Source organism: Sinocyclocheilus rhinocerous, unplaced genomic scaffold (genome assembly GCF_001515625.1).
Source record: "Sinocyclocheilus rhinocerous isolate Xijiao unplaced genomic scaffold, SAMN03320098_v1.1 scaffold101, whole genome shotgun sequence".
Lineage (NCBI taxonomy): Eukaryota > Metazoa > Chordata > Actinopteri > Cypriniformes > Cyprinidae > Sinocyclocheilus > Sinocyclocheilus rhinocerous.
The window spans coordinates 590,210-612,864 of NW_015626036.1; the positions used below are offsets into that span (position 1 = coordinate 590,210).

The 22,655-nt window shown below is 38.5% G+C and overlaps 2 protein-coding genes across 2 annotated transcripts in view; both read right to left on the bottom strand.

The window, feature by feature from the left end:
- Positions 1-2,901: 2,901 nt before the first annotated feature.
- On the bottom strand, positions 2,902-15,058 carry LOC107709198 (transcriptional activator MN1-like). The gene is made up of 3 exons (XM_016513636.1): positions 14,495-15,058; positions 11,131-14,253; positions 2,902-2,962 (listed from the first exon to the last, which is right to left on the bottom strand). The coding sequence occupies exons 2-3, from the start codon at positions 14,210-14,212 to the stop codon at positions 2,952-2,954; spliced, it is 3,093 nt and encodes a 1,030-aa protein (XP_016369122.1). The 5' UTR covers positions 14,213-14,253; positions 14,495-15,058; the 3' UTR covers positions 2,902-2,951.
- A 2,275-nt stretch (positions 15,059-17,333) lies between these two features.
- LOC107709228 (phosphatidylinositol transfer protein beta isoform-like) overlaps positions 17,334-22,655 on the bottom strand; it is a gene marked incomplete at its 5' end in the record, with an annotated part of 19,101 nt that continues 13,779 nt past the window's right edge. Inside the window, one exon of the mRNA XM_016513668.1 lies at positions 17,334-18,278. Within this exon, the coding sequence (XP_016369154.1) occupies positions 18,228-18,278 (51 nt within the window). The remainder of the gene's footprint in view (positions 18,279-22,655) is intronic.

Genomic DNA, 22,655 nt, shown 5'->3' on the forward strand with positions numbered 1-22,655 from the left:
TTATCAACTTGTAGAAGAGGAGAAAGCACCATGTTTTCATCTGAGGCTGTGCAATCGCAATCACACACACACACACACACACTTTCGATTTAAAGCACAGAGAAGACAAGACAAGTTTCTAAATGCTGAAATTAGATCTGCACATTTTTAGAAAGCCCCAGAGTTAGGTTTAATCGATCAGCATACTCTGCATTTTAATTAATCTGGCCTCCTGATGTCATTATGTCTCACTTAAGCTTATTAAAAACTGATTTTATATACATATATATATAGGGCACTGCTAATAAAATCCAACGTTTTTGTTTCATGTGTTAAGCTGGTAGATCACATTCTGTTGATGTTTATGCATTTACAAAGTTGTTTATGTCATGTCATGTTAATCATTTTGCATATTCCTTCTCGGGCCTATGCAGTTCATGGTAATAGTACTAAATGTCAGTGTTTTATTTCTGTTCAGTATGAGTGCTGAAACACAACCAGTTGAGGAGTGCTGAACTATAACATCTGCTTAGTGTAATCAGCACATGTTGTGTGCGTACACATGCACATTACACATTCTTATAGGAAATGGTTTCCAAGGTTTAGAAAAGGCCCTTCGCAAACACACTGCAATTTGCACTTTACATCCTTGACCTAGTTCCACTATCAATAAGCAATGATTTACATAAAGAATACCGGAGTAATCACGATCGCTACTCGGGAGACTTCACCACCCAAAGCCAGCGGTCTCGAAGCTCATCCAAACCACTGGAGATTTGTAGCCGAGCATTTCACAAACAGTCTCCTCGTTTGACTTCTCTCTCTCTCTCTCTCTCGCTCTCAGTTGAAAGTATTTTCCCACTGTTTAAGATTAGTTCAGGATAAACATAAAGATGGCATTTCTCAGGCATATCTCAAACCCGGTGCCCCCTAATCAAACAAAAATGGATGTAATCATACTTTTAAAACAATCCTCGTCGCCATTTAGGAACTTCAAGCTGTAGCTATGGAGAGCGTGCTAATTTAGGTTTTCTCTTGGGAAGAACGCCACATTTCATAGGAAAATATTGAATGAGATGGCAGCAGAGGACAGATGAATCGGGAAAAAAGCATAATTTACAACATATTTATTTGTTAATAAGTGATTCATAATATACAGGTTATTTACAAAAACACAAATAACTTCACTTTAAGCTTCGTGTATATCACAATAATGAGAGAAAAATGGAGAAAAGAGGTAGAACAAGGAAACAGAGAGGTGTCGAAGACCAAAAAATTGGTTAAAGACCTTTTTCTCTCCAGAAGAAAACCTATTTTCTTAAAAGGAAAGTCTTTTGTCTCCAACCATTGTCCTCGCTTGAATAGCCTGCCAATTCAGACTAAACATATTCACCATCAGTTGGTTTAAAGGCAGAGGGAAGCTCAGGGTCTCAATGGAGGCTTGGTAAAGAGGGAAAACCCAAGCAAAGGAGAGTTTCGACTTGAAACAATGGCATTCCGATGCCGGCCAGGCAGGTCACAAAGGGATGTTCTCAGGGTGAATATCAAATTTCCAAAAACAGTAGGGAGAGGACAGAACCCCCCACTGGCCTTTTAAAGTCAAAAGGTTGACCCACCACAGACACGGAGCCTGCTGCTGGAGACCTCGGAGAATGGGAAGCTTTATAACACGCTGCTTCCCTCTCGTGTGAAGGAATTCGGTCTCTATTGGACGGCGGCTCGCTGTCAGAATTCTGGGAGTTGGAAACAAAACCAAAAAAAAAACCGACAAGATGACATAACCGAAAAGGATGGATTAAACGCGATGCTGAAGTTCACAAATAAAGGAGCTTCGCTGAACAAACAGGGATAATAAATATTTATAGAGAGAGCGGCGCGCTCTCGGACTAACTAGTTAAACCCCTCATTTGCAAGTCTTAAAAAAAAATGAGGTAATCCCAGCAAAAGTGAAACTTTATAGAAGATAAAAATACACTAAAAGCAACTGAGCCTCGCTGTCCAAGATTCCAGTCTGGCGTGCTTGTGTATTTCCTGTATCCCATTGTCTCTCGTCTCCAGTCCATCTAAAGAGACTTTGTTGGCCCGAAGACTCGCTCTACGGACACCCGGAGAGTTTGCGGTTTCTCTGGGGCTAGCAATAAAAAATAAAAAAAGTATCCAATTACTGCTGGAAAACACCAAGCCGGCCATCATCCTTACAGTTACGGAAAGCATTTATATATAATATCAATTATATAAATATACACATGTAAATATATGTAAATATTTTCAAAATATATGTGTGTATTTATATATACATAATAAATATACACAGCACACACACATATATTATGAAAACAAAAACTTTTATTTTGGATGCGATTAATCACGATTAATCATTTGACAGCACTAAATAAAATATTCAAATATATACATATTTTGAGAAGCTGTGGAATTAATTTCTCATTTTCATTTAGTTTAACTTGAATCACTATAATAAACAAAGCTAAAACTGAAATAAAAATGAATTAAAACAACTATACAGACATATTTTTAAAAACTAATACAAATTAATGACTACAATGAATCATCTATTATAAACAACATTATGATTTTAAATATATTATATGCATTTAAATGTTTATTGCAACATTCTAATATAGAAGTAGTTTGAGAGTCTAAGGAAGCTGACTTGATTACATCATTCGCAATGCTTCATGGGAGTGGGCAGTGACTGTTTCCATGGTAACAGCGAGCTCTCTGATTGGTGGATCGTTCTCTTGGAGTAGTATTTGGCTACTAAACATGATTTTTTTTTGCATGAATTTGAAATCACATAAGCAAATATCACTTCAGAGCTCATCTTGAAAGTTCTATTTAAAACAGCATTTTTACTTCTGAGACCCGACTGACTGATATATATCTGATAGACTGGACTGTCTTACCTTTTTTTTTTTTGTGAAACGCTAAGGAGAGCCAGCAGATGAGCGCTCCTACCCATGTCCTGTGAGGAGACATGAAAAACATTAAAATCACATCACACATGTCTGGAATAAAGAAAAGCAAATGAGGATGAAACATTACAGTGAAGAAATAGGAATGAATAGTAAAGGAATATTGTGTACACACACACACACACACATATAGTTTTTGTGATCTTTTTCTATTTTAACAGATTAATGGAAGATAGTTTACTGTATACAACTGATATTTTAAAGAATAATTTAAAGGGCATGATTTAAATGCAACTTGACCAAATGTAGAACAGATGTAAAAAGAAAATCCTACCTAACTCCAGTTATGAGTATTTTAAATAAATATATAGTGGGGCTATATAGCCCCTAAATGACTCCAATATATTCCCTATTCATTCTCCCCATTCAGTTTTGTGTGGAGTTGAGCGTTGTGGAAAAGAGTAGCCAGGACCCTCTTCAAACTCTCTTTTGTGTGCCACAGAAACCCTACGGTTTGTAAAGAAACGAGGGCGAGCAAACAGTGACAGAACGCTCGTTTTTGCGCGAACTGCTCTTTTTAACTCCATCTTGCGAATCATCCCGACAGTGCAGACTTCATTACTCAAACGCCGGGATTGTGTCCATATCATTGTTAAGCGCTTATATTGCGGGTCTCTCAACAGCAGCCAACAGAACTGCAGGGGACGCAGTGGGTGCCTCCCCACACAAGAGCGTGGAAATAGCTTGGCACCGGCGCGCTCTTTTACATAAACTAGTCCCTCTAGAACCTGTTTTTATATGCTGTTATATGGTTTGAATTTCCATTGACAAATTAGAATGAAATTATTCTAAAATATTCTAAAGAGAGCGCGGGACCCAGGCCAAGGGATATGAAAGAGCTTTTCACAGTTTTCGAGGGCCCAAAGCACTAAAGGAGTTTCACATCAGAGCCCTGGGGCCGTTCTCCCCCCCTCCTCCTCCTCCGCGCAGCGGACAGGGATCGCCTTCATGAGCGCCGAGCCTGGATCTGGAGAGGGGAAGGGCTGGGAAAGCGGGCCAGCTGTGGGGCCCAGTCTGGATGGCTGACTGCTGTCTGGATGGCTGACTGCTCTGTCTGGCTCTTAGACGTGTTCTCTTGGCCAGCGCAACACATGCACTAAAGCGTACGCATTGGAAAAGCAACACCCTTCTGCTCCATATGCCGTTCACAGGCAGGCTCTGGTCACTTACAAATGAGGGGGGAGAAACTTGTTGGTTTATGTTTCTGTGGGTGGGGTTGCTAAGAAGAAACATTAATGATCTTAGAGACACGCATGACAACAACAACAACATATGAGGTGACGCGGAAAATTTACATCTGGGATCGGAGCTTGAGGGATGACCTATCCGTAACGGGCCCGCGCGGGGCTTTAAGAACAGCCACAAAACATGCATTTTAGATTAAAATGTAGCCATTATTCACTCACTCTCATGCTATTTTCTTTTCTCTTCTTTACTTTCTGTTAAACGAAAATCTTCCCCTCCACCTAAGCTCTCTGTTCAGTTGAACTTTTTGAAAAAGTAACTACAAATCAAATATGAAACCAAATTTACTTTTCACTTTTCACACTACACATTGGTTACAAAGCAGTGTCACAGAAATCATGATGTTAATGTTTATAGTATCTTAATATTTTCATGTCTAAAAAAATAGTAGAGAGCTTGGATGGGAATTTTCAGTGATAGAATATAGCATTTAAGACTTATGTTGGAGCTTGTCGGTATGAAAAAAAAAATGTTAGTTTCATGGAAAAGAGCAGCTTGGACATTCTGCCTAATATCTCCTTTTTCACTGCATTGTTTTAATACTTGAAGGAGCATTTTAACCAAAAGTCAAAATTCTGTCATTATTTACTTACTCTCAAGTCATTCAAAATCATGTTTTTTTCTTTCTTTTGTTTACTTTGTGAACATAAAAATCTTCCTCTCCATCAAAGCTCAAATCTCTTTCATGCTTGTGTTTGACTATAAAAATGAAACGAAAAAATTAAAATTAAAATTAACTATGAATGATATTTGAGTCAAATGAAGTGAAATTTATTTGTGTATTGCTTTTAACAATACTCATTGTTTCAAAGCATTTTCTTTAGTGAAGACCATAAAGTTTATATCTTAATTCCTTATAGTTGCATTTAACAGATTACAGCTAGGCGATAATATAAAGTAATACAAAGCTTTTTGATGGGATTTAAAAAAAATAATTGAATATAGCATTCAATTATTGCTATATATAGCATATATAGAATATAGATTTTTTTGTCTGAGTTTGGTGGTATAAAAATCAACATCGTTTTTAGTTTTATGGAAAAGAGCAGCTTGAACAATCTGCCTAATATCTCCTTTTCCATTGCGATTTCTAATTGTTAAAGAAGTATTTTAGCCCAAAATTAAAATGTAGTCAGAATTTACTCTTTACCCTCAAGTCATTCAAACTCACGCTATTTTCTTTACTTTACTTTGTTAAACACAAAAATCATCCTCTCCAAAGAAGCCCTCAAATCTCTTTAGTGGTTGAATTTTTATAAAAAAAAATTAAATAAATTTTACGAATGTGACTACAAATGATATTTGTGTAAGGTCAAGTCAAATGTATTTGTAAAGCGCTTTATACAATACACACGGTTTCAAAGTGTTTTCTTTACAGAAAAATCATGATATTAATGTTATAATATCTTCATGCCTTATAATTGCATTTAGCAGATGGTGATAATATTATAAAGAGAGCTTTGATGGTAAATTTCAGTGATAGAATATTGCAAATGAGAGAAATTATGTTGAGGTTTGGCGATACAAAAAACATCTATTTTCGTTTAATAGAAAAGAGCAGCTTGGACATTCTGCTTAACATCTCCATTTATGCTTAACCAGAAAAAAAAAAGGAAAAAATAATGGTGAATAAACCACGACAGAATTTTCATTTTCAGCTGAACTGCTCCTTAATGTTTAGCACTGAGAGATGATGCACAAATCAAAGCGATGCATCTCTGACGATACAGGCCTGTCCCTCGACAAAATGCAAAAGCGGAATTCAATACATGCCAAGACAAGATCATACTTTTTTTTTTCGTTTCCACCCTGACATTCCTCACGGAAACATGCAGTGTATCACACGGACACAAGAAGACACTAATTAATTCTGCTCGGCAAACTAACACTCCCACAGAAACTGCCTAATATCTCATTTTCTACTGCAATTTTTAAGTATTTTGGCCCAAAATTTTAATTTAGTCAGAATTTACCCTCAATCAATCCAAACTCATGCAAACTTATTTTCTTTACTTTCTGTTAAACGCAAAAATCTTCCTCTCCATAGAAGCTCTCAAATCTTTTTATTGGTTGTAAAAAAGTGAAAAATAATGGTGAATAAACACTGACAATTTTCTTTTTTAGCAGAACTGCTCCTTAATGTTCAGCATTGAGAGATGATGCACAAATCAAAGCAATGCATCACTGACGATACAGGACTGTCCCTCGACAAAATGCAAAAGCGGAATTCAATACATGCCAAGACAAGATCATGCTTTTTTTTTCTTTTTAGTTTCCACCCTGACATTCCTCACGGAAAAATGCAGTGTATCACACGGACACAAGACGACGCTAATTCTGCTCGTCAAACAAACACTCCCATAGAAAGGTGTGCATCTTTTCTCACAAAACGCATCCCTATACCTGTGTTCTCAGCCTGTTGTTTTGAGTCGTTTTCCCCGGAGACCATTGCATCTTCTCCTTTGTTTTCTGTCTGTTCTGGCCTTTAGTGTTTATTTTCAGAGCCACAAAGCTGTCAGAATATCCGACAGCCCCGTCTGAGAAATTGCATCTGACAACCTTCTCCATTTATTAGGCAAAATAGTGAAAAAAAAAGCTCAGAGTTGGAGCTTTCTGATTGGACTGCATTCTGATAACGTGCTTTTTGCAGCTTGCGTCTGTTCTACATTTGGTTGAGATGCATTTATATCATATCCCAGAAAAAATTGCAAAGTTTATATATATATATATATATATATATATATAATATAATATATATAAAGCAGATAACAAAATAAAAATGGCTCAACATATTATTGTGATCAAACCTGCTGCAAAACTTCATAAAGTCCAATGTGCACAGAGAGAAAGTTACTGCATTTCAGAAAAATGCAATAAAAAAAAAATAATAAAAAAAGTAAGGAACTCAATGCCCGGTGCAAAAGATGGAAATAGAGATAAATGCAAAAACAGATTTGTGGTCTCTGGTGTATTTTTTGTGTGAAGGGAATTCCATGCAACTGGCTATGTTACAGCATTTGGATGTTTTAAGTTACAAGTCCTTGAGATATTCCTGTTAAGAAAATAATTCTGACCCTCCTCTTGACTGTCGTGAGAATCAAACACGTCCCTTCATGACTACGATGCCACATGTCTGATTATGATACATCGGATGGCGCGCAATTACAGGACCAACGGGACCAATCACGAAGCGTGAAGTGACAGGAAAGAGTATTCTGAGGTAAAACAACACTGAATCTTGGCAACGCGCCTAACGCCTGCGTTTAACCCTCGTGCAGCGCTGTTGTCAGGCCTCACGGGTTAATAACGCCACTGCGAGCTCTAACGTGCCTGTAGTCAAATTTGGCTGTTCTAACCTCCTTAGACAACATTTGTTTCCAAAATAACACCCGTGTATTTGCTGTGGCATTCAACAAGAAATTCAAGGAACTGGAGTTCTGTGACCTACGATGCTCTTGACTATTTTATACCGTTGACAATACATCTGAACAGTCCTGTAAAGTTTCCAGTAAATAATTTGATAAGAAAGCCTGGGATAAAAACACTTACGCTACCAGGAACATATTAAACACCACAGACATATTTTCTAAACGCAGCACTGTTTTCAGAAGAAAACTGCAAGAATTACTGGAGCTTTTGATTCCAGTTGATTTGTACTTAGATTTAACACAAAGAGGATCTGTAGTTAAGATCTGAATGTACTTAAATCTCATTAAAATCTTAACTACAGATCCTGTTTGTGTTAGAGTTGGATAAAACTTAAATGAACAAGAAAATTTTTTTTTTTTTTTTTTTTTTTTTTTTAAAAAAAAAAAAAAAATTTTTTTACGAATGTGACTACAAATGATATTTGTGTCAGGTCAAGTCAAATGTATTTGTAAAGCACTTTATACAATACACACTGTTTCAAAGTGTTTTCTTTACAGAAAAATCATGATATTAATGTTATAATATCTTCATGCCTTATAATTGCATTTAGCAGATGGTGATAATATTATAAAGAGAGCTTTGATGGTAAATTTCAGTGATAGAATATTGCAAATGAGAGAAATTATGTTGAGGTTTGGCGATACAAAAAACATCTATTTTCGTTTAATAGAAAAGAGCAGCTTGGACATTCTGCTTAACATCTCCATTTATGCTTAACCAGAAAAAAAAAAGGAAAAAATAATGGTGAATAAACCACGACAGAATTTTCATTTTCAGCTGAACTGCTCCTTAATGTTTAGCACTGAGAGATGATGCACAAATCAAAGCGATGCATCTCTGACGATACAGGCCTGTCCCTCGACAAAATGCAAAAGCGGAATTCAATACATGCCAAGACAAGATCATACTTTTTTTTTTCGTTTCCACCCTGACATTCCTCACGGAAACATGCAGTGTATCACACGGACACAAGAAGACACTAATTAATTCTGCTCGGCAAACTAACACTCCCATAGAAAGATGTGCATCTGCGTATGCAATGCTCAGACTGCTATCCATCATGCAAACCGCAGATATTAGCTGTAAAACGGACTAAAATGAAATATAAAGAGCCTATATTGTATGCAAATGACAGCCACAATTACAACAAATGAGTACTTTTGATAAATGAGGAAATGTTCAAAGGCATTGATTGTTATTTTAGGATATGCAACTTGCACAAAGTGTACACCGTTTACAAATGTGTTTTTCCAGAGCCACTGAGATATCTGGCTTTTCTGACAAACAGGGAAAAGGTTCAAAGACATGGAAGCTCATTTTTGTAAAGGATCTGCAAGTTACACAGTGTTTGGAGTGTACACTGTTTGCTGATATTTTCCACATAGATATCAAGCACTCTTTTCTCTTCACATCACTGACGTCCCTTCCTCACAAAACGCATCCCTATACCTGTGTTCTCAGCCTGTTTGTGGAGTGTTGTTTTGAGTCGTTTTCCCAGGAGACCACTGCATCTTCTCCTTTGTTTTCTGTCTGTTCTGGCCTTTAGTGTTTATTTTCAGAGCCACAAAGCTGTCAGAATATCCGACAGCCCCGTCTGAGAAATTGCATCTGACAACCTTCTCCATTTATTAGTCAAAATAGTGAAAAAACGCTCCGAGTTGGAGCTCTCTGATCGGACTGCATTCTGATAATGTGCTTTTTGCAGCTTGCATCTGTTCTACATTTGGTCGAGATGCATTTAAATCACGTCCCTGAAATTATTGCAGAGTTTTATACAGTAACTATCTTCCATCGAGCTGTTAAAATGAAATAAAAAAAACATATCTAAAGCAGATAACAAAATAAAAACGGCTCAACGCATTATTGTGATTAAAACTGCTGCAAAATTTCATAAAGTCTGATGTGCACAGAGAGAAAGCTACTGCATTTCAGAAAAATGTAATTAAAAAAATAAAAAATAAAGTAAGGAACTCAATACCCGGTGCAAAAGATGGAAATAGAGATAAATGCAAAAACAGATTTGTGGTCTCTGGTGTGTTTTTTTGTGAAGGGAATACTGTGCAACTGGCTATGTTACAGCATTTGGATGTTTTAAGTTACAAGTCCTAGAGATATTCCTGTTAAGAAAATAATTCTGACCCTCCTCTCGACTATCGTGAAAATCAAACATCCCCTCATGAATACCATGCCACACATCTGATTATGACATATCTGATGGCACGTAATTACAGGACCGACGGGACCAATCACGAAGCGTGAAGTGACAGGAAAGAGTATTCTGAGGTAAAACAACACTGAATCTTGGCCATGCGCCTAACGCCTGCGTTTAACCCTCGCGCAGCGCTGTTGTCAGGCCTCACGGGTTAATAACGCCACTGCGAGCTCTAACGTGCCTGCAGTCAAATTAATCGCAAACTTGGCTGTTCTAACCTCCTCAGACAAAGTTTGTTTCCAAAATAACACCCGTGTGTTTGCTGTGGCATTCAACAAGAAATTCAAGGAACTGGAGCTCTGTGACCTACGATGCTCTTGACTGATATTTTATACCGTTGACAATACATCTGAACAGCCGTGTAAAGTTTCCAGTAAATAATTTGATAAAAAAGCCTGGGGTAAAAACACTTACGCTACCAGGAACATATTAAACACTGCAGACATTTTTTCTAAACGCAGCAGTTTTCAGAAGAAAACTGCACGAGTTACTGGAGGTTTTGATTCCACTTTATTTGCACTTAGATTTAACACAAAGAGGATCTGTAATTAAGATCTGAATGTACTTAAATCTTATTAAAATCTTAACTACAGATCCTCTGTGTTAAAGTTAGATAAAACTTAAATGCAAGTACAAATAAACTAATCAAAACATTCAGTTTGCATTATGTTAGTCACTTGCATGTCTTGTGTAAAATATTCAAAAATGTCAGAAATATTATTACTAATACCACTAATAATCTAATGTAATTAATCTAATCTAAACGAATATTTTCCCATAATTTAATCTAATTTTCATATATTTGTGTGTGTATATATATATATATATATATATATAAGTTTTTGTTCAAATTTTCTAAGAAAAAATATATATGTATTTTTTATAAGCAAAAAAATAATGACTATCATACATTTTTACCATGATTTACAGAAGACAACCCAATTAATACTATACAATTTTTTATATATTAACATTCATATTTTATTGTGACTTATTGTACTGCAAATTGCAGAGCCAAACAAACTTTCTCTGCTGTCAGTGAGTTAATTATTATTTTGCATCCTGTTTTCTGTCAGCTCAAGACTGAGTGTTTTAAAGTGTGTTAATTAAAGCTCACTTCTGGGTGACAGATTAGTTGTAAATGGGTCCCTGTGCCTGAGGTTAAGCTACCTTGGGTTGTTCATTATTCAACCATTAAGCAATCAAAGTAAACTCAACAGTCCATAAAAACACCAATTCATCATGCTCTCACTGCAAGTCAATGAAGTTTACCTTCTTTGTTGTCACTCTGGCCCCGTGCTCGATCCCAGAATCCCAGGCACTTGTCATTACTGGGGTCCTCTATCAGAGCCTTGTTGCCAGGGACATACCAGGTGGCATGCTGCTCTGTCATGAGAGAGTCAAGGTCAATGGTATTCACAGAGCCCTTGCCTGCGACCGGGCTGGAACTGGCCAAGGTGCACTCTCCATTCAGACCGGCCTGGCAGTCGTTTTTGCCCGTTTTCCCTCCCATCGGCTGGTCCTCAGAGATGCTGAACTGCTGTCTTTGCAGCTGGATCTGAGCCTGCAAAATCTCCAGAGGATGAACCTCGTCCTGGCCCGGGTTGCTCAGCGGCGTCCGCACCTGTTCCATGCACGGATTGTCGCCGTAGCCAGCCCTGTTTTCAGAGTTACACTTCACGCCAGCTCTGCAAGGCCTCGTGTCCTCGGCGCTGTAGTTGGGGCTGGCTTCGTCTAAATAATCCATGCACGGCGAAACGCCATCCGACTTGCCCACGCTTTGAATTCCGCTGTCCATCGAGGTGGCGAGGTCGGGCTTTCCAAAGGAAGGGGAGACCAGGGACCTCTCCGGGGTCTTACCGCGGCCCTCCATGCCCACGTTCAAAGCAGAGCCCTGCTGACTCGGACTGACAACGGGGTTACCGCCGCACGGAGGGGAGAAGTTTCCGGGACTGATGTGCCCGCTGTCGCGTCTCTTCTTCCCCCTCCCCTTGCCGTTGCCTGTTGCCATTTTCCCCTCGCATCCAGACTCCATGTTGTCGTTCGGGGAAAGGGTGCTCGCTTCCCTTTTCGCCATCTGGCCCATACCACTTTGACCTGCCGTCGTATTGTTGTTATTCCCAGAGCAAGGCGTTTGACTATTCTGAGAAGCATTGCTCTGGAAATACTCTGCCCCTGGGCCGCTACTGCCACTGCTATTTATGTCCTGCTCAACCTGACCTGCTTTGCGTTTGGCCTCATTTTGACTTTTCTTATTAAAAGTCACATTGAGGTTCGGGGCCCCAAGGCTGGCGATCATATTCTGGCAGGCTGTGGAAAGAGCTGCCAGACAGCTTTGGCCAAACACACTGTCTTTTGTATTGGCTTTGTTCAAATTCCCCAAAGAGAGGGCCCCAAGCTTATTGACTGACAGGTGCTGGCTGGAGAGGTACTCGGGATGGGCGTGATAGTTCCCTGGAGGATTGCTCTGGGGGGCTCCCTGTTGACTCTGTCCTCCAGGAGGGAAGCTGTGCTGCCTCCTCATCGCCATTCCTCCGAATTCAGCTGGCATCCTGTCCGTGGGTCCGCCTGACTGCATGTTGCTCTCATCGGGAGACTGCATCTGCAGAGGATTGATGACATTATTTTCGAACGGATGATGCGCTCCCGGAGAATGCAAAGACTGCATGTCCATGCTTGTGACGCCTTGCCTAAAAATAATGTTGTGTCCATTCTCTGCCTGCTCCAAGGCATGCGTGTTTGTTTCTCTACAATGCTGCTGCGGCTCAGGAAACCATGAGTTTTCTTGAGGTAGGTGGGGGCTGTCAAAGTTTCCGTGAAAATTATGCTTCTTCTCAAAACTGGACTGAGACACACTACCCAGAGGGCCTCGGCAGACCATGCCGTTTGGTGTGGCGTCCCTGTGGAGACTTAACTGTTGCAGGTCGGGTTGTCTCATTCTCTGCTGCTGGCTCCTCGATGCCATTTGTTTGATCATCATCGCCGCGTTCTGCTGCCGCTGCTGATGCTGCTGCTGTTGTTGCTGTGGGCCGGAGCTCAAGGGTAGGGGGCCTGATGGAAACCCATCCGTCACATGAGATGCAAAGTCCCCCATGGGAGAGGGGAAAGCCGAGGGGGAGAGGTGGTTCTCAAGATTGGGCCGATTATGTAAGCTGTTGCTTGGGGGGCTGCAGCTCTCTCCAGCAGAGCCATTTGGGAGATCAAACCGTGGCCTTTTTGCCATATTCAAATAAGGCAGTGAGCTGAGGTGAGGGTGATGTGGAGGCTGAGGGGCTAGCTGGGGGACATCAAACACCGGTTCCCCGAAGGGGTGCATGTTATGGTTGTTCAGTCTATGTATGGGCCGGTCCAGGTGGCCGTGCTGAACATGGACCATCGGACCACCACCTTGAACGTCCGTATTGTTCGCTACATAGTCCGGAGTGTGATAAAACCGCGAAAGCGCAGGGGAACCGGGGTTCTGCCTGGCGACGGGTCCTGGTCTTTGCTGCGGCATGAGGTGGTGTCTAGCGTTAACCTCTGGATCCATTTTCCCCCGGTTCCCGAATCGGTCCGAAAACACGTTCTGCTGAGGTAGCTGCTGGTCGACTTTAGAGCCGCCCATCATGGGCCCTTGGGAGCCACTTCGATTACAAGTGGAAAAATGACCCCCGACCACTTGGTTCCCCGTTTCACAATAGGGCAGTTTGTGCTCTGAAGAGTCCGCGGTGGAGAATCCTGTCATATCGAAATTCCCCGTCAGAGGATCACAGGGAAAACAGTGCTCTGATCCCCCCATCCTGCCCTGTGGGAAAAGCCTGTAATGTTCCAGTCTGTGTGTTTCGGGGGACGAGGACGGCAGGCCGTGGAACGACGCGGCGCGGTTTGGTGACTGGTCTAGTGGAAGACACGGCGCTGGAACGGCGTGGTTACCGTTCGGATGGCCGTGCGGTTGAAATTCAGGCATTGCGGCCATTCTCTGTTGCTGCGAGATGCATTCTCGCGACTGCGCCTCTGCGAGCTGCTGACCAAATCCTCCTTCAAACATATGCGGGTGACCTGCGTTGTTGTTACTGAAGCCCATGAGTCTGTCCCCGTGCAGGCAAGAGGGGATGCTGTCCTGGTACAGATGTGAATGCTGGTCGTGGTTAGGAGGTTGATGGTTGAACGGTCCTTGCATGTGGAGTTGATGTTGTGGCTGAACTCCCATTGCGAGCATATCCCCATGGCCATGAGTCTGGAATCCATACTGGTCTCTATTTGAGACAAAGTTGAGTCCCTGCATGGGGGATTCATTTAGAGGACCCATCATCGGCTCCACAGCTACCGACGGCCCTTTCATATGAAATCCGGAACTGTTATAATTAGAGTTCATTTTCAGTCCACTAGGATTAAATTCCTTTTGTTTGTTTGTCACTGCAAATAAAAAGACACAACTGAATCAATCAATGCTTCTTTTTTTTTTGTACTTCAAATAATTTTTTTTCTTTTGTGTCTCTCAGGGGCCCATGTTAGCAATCGGTTTAAAATGTAAATATTATATATTTTCAATAACATCTTAATAATAAAAAAATAAAGTTTACGTTTCGCATGCATGTGCTTATTGATAAATATTTAATGATGCGAAAGTAAGAGATCAGATGACAACTGAAAGTACCTCAATTCCAGCATAAGCGTAAAAACGCGAACTCCTCTTTGTATGTCCTTAGAGCAACGACCCTGAAAAATGCACATCTTAAAAAAAAAAACTCCTCGTTTACATCATTATTCGATGTGTAACGTCTCCAAGTCGTTCAACACAAATCCAGAGGAGTGCAAACCAGCGCGCGGAGCACATGTCCCATGTTCACATCTCCAATGCAATGCGCGCGATCCAGACTAATTATTCTATATTAAAAACACTTACATTTATTCAAAAAGAGTCGATAAATGCATTAAATCGACGGTCCTCTGAGGAGAACTTCGAGCGTGCGTTCAGTCCTGTGAGGAGACTCGATGCACCGCTGTGGGTGCGCGCTGTTAGTAACTGGAGAGCCCTGGATCCCTTTTGTTGTCACAGTATGAAATGTATTCAGCACAAAATTTAATCGCCATTTTCTTTAATATCGTCCATAAGATACGCGCTGTGCCATCAAATGCTTCTGTCTCCAGGAGGGTTTTCTCGTTTATCCTGGACTCGGATGTGTCGAGCCGCGGGCATCGGCAACAATTTTGACATTCCCTCATCTGCTCCAGCGCTGATTTCTCACCAATGCAGACACAGGCACACATACGCAGGGGGCGGGGTCTGACGCACAATGGGGCGGGGCTTCGCTTAAGGAAGTCTAAGAGATGTAGCCTATATAACGTATTAATATATAAGGGATAAATAATAAAACAATGTGTTCAGTGATACTCTATTTTACGAATAGAGCTAGATTTCTTTACACTTTATATTTTTATTTTTACAAGGTGTACGATCAATAACACCGATAGCTAATGAAAAATAATTTAAATTATTTCATCATTTGGTATTAAAATTCTGTACATATAAAATGGTAGATATAGATTTCGGTTTTACACTGGGATTAATTTTTCTCCCCACAATTTGCATATTATAAAAATGTGTACATAGAAATATATATTATAAAAACACACCCACATATGCTCGATGGTATTTAATTGTTCTACGTGTGAAATATTAGATCTCTTTTTTTACACTCTTATTTCTATACATTTAAGCAATTTACGTTTAAATGCAGTATGGTATAAACACAAATCAGTGTAAATCTTCAGTCACTCCCAAATCCTTCATATGTTAAACAGCTATATTCCTTTATACACAGCTACTGTAGTAAATATGCAGCAGTTAATTAGTAAATTAGCAGATGCATTAATTTTCAAGCTGTGACGAATGGCAGGCAGAGATAATGAATGTGTCTTCAGGGTTAATTTCCTGTAAGTAACCGGTGATTGGGTTGTATTTTTAGAACTCACTGCTGCAGCATGGGTCAAATTATTTATCTTTACAACAAAAGTTTTTTAATGAATAGTGATTATAAAATTGTAGAAATAAAATCCCTTATACTACAACCTAGACTGTGTCCTGCAAACCCACTACGGAATGATACAACCATTAGGCCACTGAAAGGTTTCATGGTGAAATATAAGTGGCCATTTATTGATAGGTATGACTGAAGAAATTAAACTAATAAAAGGATAATAAATGGAAAGCCATAAGACTTATTTTGTAGGTCCCTCTGGTCTTTAGAAGAAATCATTACCTGTTTCTTTGGCAAAGCGGAACAGTGCCATCTACTGCTGCTGTCAGGAACAAACACTGATGAGAACTAGGGAGAAATTCACATTAGACATTTCTGACCACAAATTAGATACAGAAATAAAATAAAGCACTTAAGATCCTAACACCTTTAGACTAATGCTTTACTATTATTGAATTAGGATATTTAATCCTAAAATTACCTTATAGATTTCAATGATTTTCCAGACCTAAATACTTACAGGTATACTTACAGGTTTTCCGTCGACTTGAATCTAAAGTTAACACATTAATTAAAGCATGCAAAACCACAGAGAAAATAAAACTCTAAATAAAAGACCAAGCATGACCGGTGTCGAAATTTATTAGATATACTGTTAATTGTTACATTTATAACCAATTCAAAAGCTGCAGATATGATAAAAATCCGATCGGTCTCCTCTCGACAGGGACCGAGAACCGTACACGTTAAAAACCTGTTAATAATAAACAATGAGATAAAACAGCCCTGCACTGCGGGTCAAGTGCAAACAGCAGAGACTCTTTTTTTTTGCAAGGCTGGATGATCTGAGCTGGTGCAGGACGGCCAGAGACGAGGAGGACTGCGAATCTGACCTGGTACGATATAGAAACGATACAAATATCAAGCTCTTTAAAATGTGTTTATAAAGTTCTCCTCTTTATCCTAAGCGCCTGTTGAGGCCTCTACGCACACATTCAGGTGCAGAGCTCAGGGTTCCCACACGTTCTGATCAATCATTTTGCAGATATTGCAATATTCACTATATAAATATATCAATTATGATTTCATTAAAGAAAGGTTTTGGGGACAGAATGTCGATTGTAGAAAATGTCAGATTGTCCGTTTTTGTTAAAAAGCAAAAAGAATGCAGGGCTGGTCAATAAAGATTCAAGTGCACACTAAAACCACGAGACTTGTGCACTAGAATCTCTTACTGCTTGTGCCTGTGTAGTGACACCGAATTTAAATCTGTTGTCATGACAACACCAGTAACATTTGCATAATATGCGCAAGGATTCCAGAAAGGAGTCACTGTTCGCATGTCAGTAACCAGATTCATCCACCGGGAAAAGTAGTTACACCTCAGAAATGACCATTTAGATTTACAACTTTATAGATCAAATACAAGAATCATCACACTTTAGCTTTTAAACGTCAACGTGGTTTACGTGCATTGCAACTTTGACAGTGAAATGACGAATTTTGCTTTTTTTAATTTTATTTTATTATAATTTACTGAGGGGAAACTGCTTTATGTATGCACACTTGTAATGAACTGAGACTTTTCCGTGCCTGGAAATCACAATTTTTCCCTGATATCTCCAGGATTTTCCAAGATCGTGGGAACCCTGACAGCGTTACAGGTAGATTAGCAATATAAAAGCACTTTGCTTGTCCTAAAGCGACTCGAAAAATAAGAAAAAGCAGCAGCAGCAGTGGCGATTTGCTCTGGTAATTAGTCTGGATTTTGGTGAGGAGAACCTGAAGAGTCCTGAGGGGTTACGTCACGCAAAGTGTCTTAAGAACATGCCTGAGCTCATGCAAAAGCCACTCGTGGCAAAGGTTTTGGGAGGTGGACGTGTGTTTTTACACAAAGGTGCATGCCGTGCAGTAGCATCACAAATTTTACTTAGAAAAGCAGGACTACGCTGATACGAAATTACAATCTACTAATTAAAACGTGATTAGGATTTTAAAGGAACCAAAAGAAGTGCTTCATCTGGGGGAAAGACTAAACACAGACAAGAAAATAAAGATCTGAACCATTACAAACAGATAAAACCAAACAAAAACACAAAGAATTGGTCCGATGCCTGCCAAAATTAAGTCGTTTTGTTTCTGAAATCGAGTAACACAACCATACAGCAATACTCTGATGTTTCTAACAAAGTGGAAAAAGTCACAGGATCAACCTGCGTGAATCTAAAAACAGGTCGAGCGTGATGCGTGTCCACCCTGTCGGCAGGTGTGTGAGTACAGTACTACTGATCACTGTGTCATTCTGCGGTCTGCTGGTGGAGGAGGACGGCGCCGCCACTGGCCGGTTTGGTTGGATGCGGTGATGTCTTTCGTCAAGTGTCGTCGTGGTTGGATTCTTGAAGTTTAGCCTCATTGTTCGTGAGCAGCACTGGTGCCTCGAACCTGACCAGTTTTACGAAGCTATGAGAATGGGAGAAGAAAACAGTGACCGGTAAGAACATGGGAAAAAAAAAAACATCATTCGAGCAGCTTTTTCAATGCATGTTTGAAGCCAGCTGAATCGTTCCACATTTTTGTCCTAACCAGGTATGAAATGATGAAGTGACCTATCGTGTGATGATCTCTACAATGCTAATTCAAGTTTTGGTGCATTTAGTTGGTTGCTTGGTTTCAACTGTTGCATATAACATCATATATTCTTAAGAAAATGCATGGTGTTTGTCTACAGTGGTGTTAATGTTAACTAAAATGAAAACTGTTCAAAATCATTTGTGCTATTTGAAGCATAGCCGAAATAAGATAAAATGCAAATATTAGATTAAAAACTTAATCATAAAATGGGAAATGTTGGTAACACTGTACAATAAGGTCTTTTTTTTTTTTACTTGTTTACTCAGAAATATATAGAGCTTTTATTATTTTGTTAATGTTAAAAATGCAATTCATTGTTCAGGTTAGTTCACAGTGCATTAACTAATGCTAACAGATACAATTTTTGATTAAAAAAGATTTTATATGTGTGTGTGTGTTTAAATTAACATTAAAAAAAAGCTGTATAAGTAATGTTAACAATTGAAACGTTATTGTAAAGTGTTACCAAAATGTTGCCTTGGCAACTAATAAAATAAGTACTAAATTATTAGTACTTAAAATAAATATGAATAAAACTAAGACTGAAATAAATTTACACAAAATATTAAACATTAAATAAATATTAAAAAATCAACTAATAAAAATGCCAGAAGCAAATAACAAAATTACTAAAACTTAAAAAAAAAAAAATAATTCAATTAAATTCAAATAGTAAATAATACAACGGAATATAAATAATACTAAAATAACACTGGGTTACTAAGGGTATCACATTTCTAGGTGGTTTCTTATGGACTCAAGTCAAAAGAGTTCACCCTTCAAGTCTCTAGATAGTATGTCAGATTTATTACACCCGATTTTCATCTACAAAATGAAAATGATAAGTCTGATTAATTAGAAACAAGATGCAAGATGATTTGAGGAATCACAAACAATGAGGGGCGATTTACATATTAAAGTTTAATACTTAGGTTATGGGTTTGTTTGAATAAAGTATGACTAACAGTAATAGCACCTTAAACGTCACTAATTAGTTCTGATCGGCTGGATTTTGTCACATCACTGCAGCATTAAGTTTTCATCGTGCCTGGTTAGGACACCGTGTGAATTGAAGAAACGCCAGGCGGTTTTTTCACACTCACGCGTGTACAAACGCACACTCACTCAAATCAAAGAGAGCAGAAACACACGCTCACATGCGCCGAGTACAAACACACTCTGGAAAAATCAACAAACACAAAAAGCGGTGATTAGAAACCAACACAGTGCAGAGAAGCAGCAATGGGGCGATGAGGAGAAATGAGAAATGAAGGAGGGGAAAAAAAAAACAAGATTGGGCAGAGACACTTGGAAAGAGCGGCCGAGGAGAGTCTCATCTCTTCCAGATCATTTTATAGCAGAACCAAACGCAGAGGGAGGGAGAATAACACAAATATGAAGCGGCTGTGCTCCGTTCTGACTCTCAACAGACGCTGAAGAGAGAGACGAAGGTCTATAAAATCAACTTCATAACTGCCTTACAGACGCTGCAAGATCAACACAAGATTCCAGCAGACGAAAACCACATGACCAATACGAAAATAAAGGAATATTTCACCCAGAAATTAAAGTTTTGTCATCTTTTGTTGTTCCAAACCTGCATGAGTTTCTTTCTTCTGTGGAACACCAAAGAAAGGTTTAGCAGAACGTTCAGGATGCTCGTTTGAAAGTATATAATGGCTGTCAAACTCACAAAAACTCTATAATAGTAGTCCATACAACTCTTGCACTATATTACAAGTCAAAGTCAAATGATACCGGTTATGTGATGAAAAAACTTATTGTCTGAAACATTTCCTACATGCAAATATAAAAGAAAAGAAAAGAATTTTTTTGTATTTTGTATGGGAAGTTAAGGAAGTTTTTTTAACCAGAAAAAAAAAGCAACATTTTTTTTTTGGTATTGTGACATTTTCATAATGAAACATTATAACCAAGTTCCACAATCGCAATGCAAAATTAAAATATATATTTATTTTTAATGGGAATCAAACTACATTTAAGAAAGTTTTAAGATTTAAGAACGTTTGTTTTTTTTGCATTTTGAAATTTTCCTAAGAATGAAACAAAGTTTCAAACCTGCAATGCAATGCAATGATTAAAAAAAAAAAAACTGATTTTGTTCACACATGGCTATCTTATGGTTTCAGAAGACTTAAAATACAGCGCATAAGTCATATAAACTATTTTTATGATGCTTTTTCACAGCTTGATAGCCTGTGGCCAATGTATGCTTTAATTGTATGGGAAAAAAAGTGTGGAGATTCTTCAAAAATATCTCCATGGAAGAAAGTCAGTCATACGGGTTTGGAACGACATGATGGCATTTTATGTTTGTATGCACTAACCCTTCAGGGCGAGAATACTGGAAAAGAAAAAGATGGCCATTGCAGCTGCTCCTGTAAACATCGCAACCTGCCTCCATTTAGAGAGAAGATCAACAACTCGACAGAAGAACGCTGCTTTTGGAAGCTACAGGCATTGGCCACCACACTTGCTTTAAACATCAAGAACGCCTAAAAAAAAAACTCTTTTACCTTTCAACTGGAGTCTAAAACCATCGGTTTAATATAAAGTTTTACTACATATACTGCTTGTTTTATTAATGCCAGCCTTTACAACTGAAGGCAATTACAGATGAACTGGTTAGGAGAAAGATAGTACTCGTAACGTGACTGATGGGTTGACGGTTAAGGAATCACTTTATTGGTCTTGGCAAACCGTCGCTTAAGAATAAAACTAATAAGCGACAACGCCTTCGGGATTTGGATGAGAATGTACTGATTGATATTTCCCAGTCAGTGAGGAGTTTGTGGTTTTGCTTGGCTGCATGCTGAAAGCGATCACAGAGCGTGTCAGAGTTTGGAGAGACTGCGTGCCGTTGGATCATCATATTTACTGGGTAGAGGAAAGAATCTGGGCCAAATACTATACACTTGAGCTGGGACGCGTTCAACAAAAACACACAACTGAAAATAGAGAATATGAGCACGCTGCCAACGGTGACCAGCGGGGAAAAAACCCAATATAGCTCAAATCTGTAACCCCTTCAATAACGTCCAGAAGCCGGATTACATTCAGCGACTACTATTTTACGTCTACAGTCAAATAATGACCCCTGGTGCTAATACCACAGGTACTAACGTTTTATTCTGCTTATAAACGCCTATATTACGCTGTAAAATCTGTCCAGATGTACACTGTAGGCTGATGATGTACAGACTGTAAATCTATATTACGAATACAGTGCTTCTCAATAGCACACTGACCCGCTGCTATTTTATATTTTAACTGTAGACTAAATTTCATGACAAGAGACTAAATAAAACTAAAGCCTTCTTCATGATTTCTTTATCAAAAGTTGCACACAATAGCAATAGCATTCAACTAGTGTTCTCAATTTCAAATGGAAATGAATCAACTATTTTAGCCTCAATCATTTGGACAACTTGCTTGTTATCTTTATATTGAATAGACTTAATCCAGAGTTATCTAAACTAAAACCTTTTTTTTTTTTTAAATCTCTCTTTAAAATAAAATGAACGTTAACGGAATTAAAATAAGGTAAAGGTTTTTTTTTTCTTTTCAGCTAGTTACCAAAGCAACATTTCTCATTTTCTTGTAGTTTACCTTGAAGTAATATTTTTAAAATAATTTATTAAAAAAATTAATTCAAATAAAAAAAATTAATTAAAAAAAGTATTAATAAAAATTAATAAAAACCGACATATACATATTAAAATAATAAAAATTAGTAACAAAATTACTACAATTTTAACAAAAATTAAAGTGAAACAGAAATTATAAAAATAAAATTTAAATTCAAAATATTTCCAAAACCTATAATAGTACATCAATGATACTAAGACAACACTGTCGGGAACTAAAATTTAATCATAAATTAAATTAAAATGAGTGTGATTGATTTGGACAACTCGCTTGCTGAATCAGTTGGAATGACAATGACATTTGCTCAATGAACCTAATTCAGCTATTTGTGGCAAGTCATTTTCAAAATGAGCAGTAATTTTATTTGAAAGCAATTTTAAACTAGTTTGAGAGGTTTGTGACATTTAAATCAGCCTAATTATTTTTTTTAGGAATGATAGCAATTCCATATTCTGATACTAAAGGCACAGAAATGAACCCTTTGACCTCTAAAAACCATTCATGAATGGACCAAAAAAAAAAAAAAAGTGGAAAGAA

What these genes read in the sequence shown, in the direction of transcription:
- LOC107709198 (XM_016513636.1), bottom strand. Translation starts at nt 14,212, where the DNA reads ATGAACTCTAATTATAACAGTTCCGGATTTCATATGAAAGGGCCGTCG.